The sequence below is a fragment of the Rutidosis leptorrhynchoides genome, chromosome 3, assembly GCF_046630445.1.
Source record: "Rutidosis leptorrhynchoides isolate AG116_Rl617_1_P2 chromosome 3, CSIRO_AGI_Rlap_v1, whole genome shotgun sequence".
Lineage (NCBI taxonomy): Eukaryota > Viridiplantae > Streptophyta > Magnoliopsida > Asterales > Asteraceae > Rutidosis > Rutidosis leptorrhynchoides.
In genome coordinates, this window is record NC_092335.1 from 391,687,187 (window position 1) to 391,689,656 (window position 2,470).

At 34.0% G+C, this 2,470-nt stretch overlaps 1 protein-coding gene across 1 annotated transcript; it reads left to right on the plus strand.

The window, feature by feature from the left end:
- Nucleotides 1-667: 667 nt before the first annotated feature.
- Nucleotides 668-2,249, plus strand: LOC139901344 (uncharacterized). Its single transcript, XM_071884072.1, has 6 exons — nt 668-757; nt 845-940; nt 1,029-1,112; nt 1,506-1,826; nt 1,906-2,145; nt 2,232-2,249. The coding sequence occupies exons 1-6, from the start codon at nt 668-670 to the stop codon at nt 2,247-2,249; spliced, it is 849 nt and encodes a 282-aa protein (XP_071740173.1).
- Nucleotides 2,250-2,470: the final 221 nt, after the last annotated feature.

Sequence of the window (2,470 nt, forward strand, 5' to 3'; positions counted from 1 at the left end):
AATGAAGAATATGATAATTACACAAGCTATGATGAAGATTTTGAAGAGCATCGTCAGCAAGGTGAACTACAACAAACTGAAGTACAACTAACTGAAGTACTACATGAACAACCTGAAGAAAGTTCAGATGTGAATGAAGAAACTGAACCAGGTTATTTTTTCTTTTTCTAATTTGGTTTGTTTATTCGATTTATATTATTTCTAGTTTAGTGTATCAGTTGTAAATCAAGTGCAAATATTTTGTAGATAATCATTCGAGAGGACCGACTCTTATGATTTATATGCAAAAGCCACATGTTCGACTTCCTATTACTGTTAATGAACATGGCCAGCCAATTGGTGCAAACAGTAGTCAATTTACCCATTTTCTTGGTCATTTATCGCGGAGTTACCAATATTGTCCAATTTATAGACCGTGGAACAAAGTTAAACCCGAAAAGAAAGATAAGTTACTGAAGTTCTTAAGGGTACATATTTTAAAATCTGTGTGATAATATGTTTTTTTTTTGTTCTCATGCATGTGATTTATATGTTTTTTTTTATAATTTGTAGACAAAGTTTGATATTCCACCAACTGCTAATTCGTGGATACTCCAATCATATGGGCGCAAGACAAAAAAATTGGAGGGCGAGAGTTAAGGAATGTTACTTTGACCCGTCTAAACCAATGGAGGAGCTACTAAAGTCACCACCTCTACAACTAACCAAAAGACACTGGAGAAGACTTCTTGAATATTGGATCGGAGATAATGTGATGGTATGATATATTCTTACACTTTCATGTAGATAGACTAACCATCGTGATTTGATCTCCTCGAATACTGACCACTCTTTTCTTGTTCAGGAGATGACCGAAAAAAACAAAGACAACGAGGCTAAAAAGAAGTTGTCACAAATGACGGGGGAAAAAAGTTTTGCAAGAATTCGTGAAGAACTGAAGGTAATATATCATGGGGGAATTATTTATATAGTACGTATAGCTTTTGAATAAACATCGTTAATAGTTACCTCAGTTTTACTCATTGTAGGTGAAGTTGGGAAGAGAGCCAACTAGGGTGGAAATGTTTAAGGAATATTACAAAATCGGTGAAGGTGAAGCTGCTCGTGTCTTTGTAAGTAATTTTACAAAAGTAGATCAAATATATCCTACACATGATATCTGTAGATGTATATTTATATATATGATAATCACCATAAACCACTTGTGAGGTTTTTATTTCATTTGAAGTATACTTTTAGGTCGGAGATAAAAGAAAATATCTATTAACCATATATTTAATTTAATTAGTTACAAGGGTAAGCATTGCATATACTATGATTGGGCTATACTGTGATTGGGCATTGCATATATCGAATATCAGAGTAGAATTATAATATGATAGTTATCCTTTGTATAGCTTACAAATTAGTTGGCAATTTTCCATGTATATCGATGCCATCTCCTGTATATATACTGGTCATATTATTGAATCAAATATCAACGATTTACTATCTCTTTTATGCAGAAACAAATGAAAGACCTAACCGAGAAACTCGGTGATGGTGCAACTGATGCACCTGGACCAGATGATGTTTTTGCCACGGTAATGGGTAAAGCTAAAAATGGTACTGCAGAAATGTACGGACTTGGTGTTCGCGCCAATCATTTGTGGGGTACAGGACCTAATCGATTAGCTGTTAGCAAAGCAAATGCTCAGCTGATGTCTAGAAATTCACAACTTGAAGAAGAAAATGCAAGGTTAAAAGTTGAGAAGAACAATGGTCCGGGTGCTCAGAATGATGGTTCACGTGTTCATGCTAATGGTTCGGGTGATCACCGTTTATGGGTATGTTTCAATTTAATAGCTTACAGTTTTTTCTACCCTTTTAGCGTTCATAAATGTTTTTTTTACAACTAAATTTTAGGTAGATAAGGAAGTTTATGTAAAAAACCTTACAAACTTTGAGAACGTAACAATAGGAAGGTTGAGGAGTGTTGATCCAAATACGGTTCTTAATGGAACAGAACTTGGACATGGTTGGTGTGAGGTCCATGTTCAGGTGGCCATTAAAAAAGATGAAGCTTTGTTTAGGCCATATGATTATTTGAAATGCATTCGTGACGTCACTGGTACGTCTATTGCTTGGCCTGCTAAGTTAATCGAGGTATGTCCTTGTTAAATTTGTAATAATTAAGATTAATTTTTATAATGTGCACCTTTATGCTTATACATGGATGATTTAATTTGTAGTTGGTACGTGAGGATTGATCAAGATTGGATGGTGAAGGGTTGAAGAGTTTTTGTGTTTGTTAATGTGGGCCGGTTTATTAATGAATGTTTGTGTTTGAAACAATTTGTTGATACGATGTATGTGTTGGTGTGTTTGAAACAATGATTTGTCCTGTCGTGATTTTATTATTTTTGAAACAATATAACTTACTGTAAATGTAATCATGTGGTGATCAATATTATAATTTATATTTAATTTG

What these genes read in the sequence shown, in the direction of transcription:
- LOC139901344 (XM_071884072.1), top strand. Translation starts at nt 668, where the DNA reads ATGGAGGAGCTACTAAAGTCACCACCTCTACAACTAACCAAAAGACAC. An exon ending in GTGAAGCTGCTCGTGTCTTT is followed by an intron (nt 1,113 to 1,505) that starts GTAAGTAATTTT and finishes TCTTTTATGCAG; the next exon opens with AAACAAATGAAAGACCTAAC. An exon ending in CGGGTGATCACCGTTTATGG is followed by an intron (nt 1,827 to 1,905) that starts GTATGTTTCAAT and finishes ACTAAATTTTAG; the next exon opens with GTAGATAAGGAAGTTTATGT.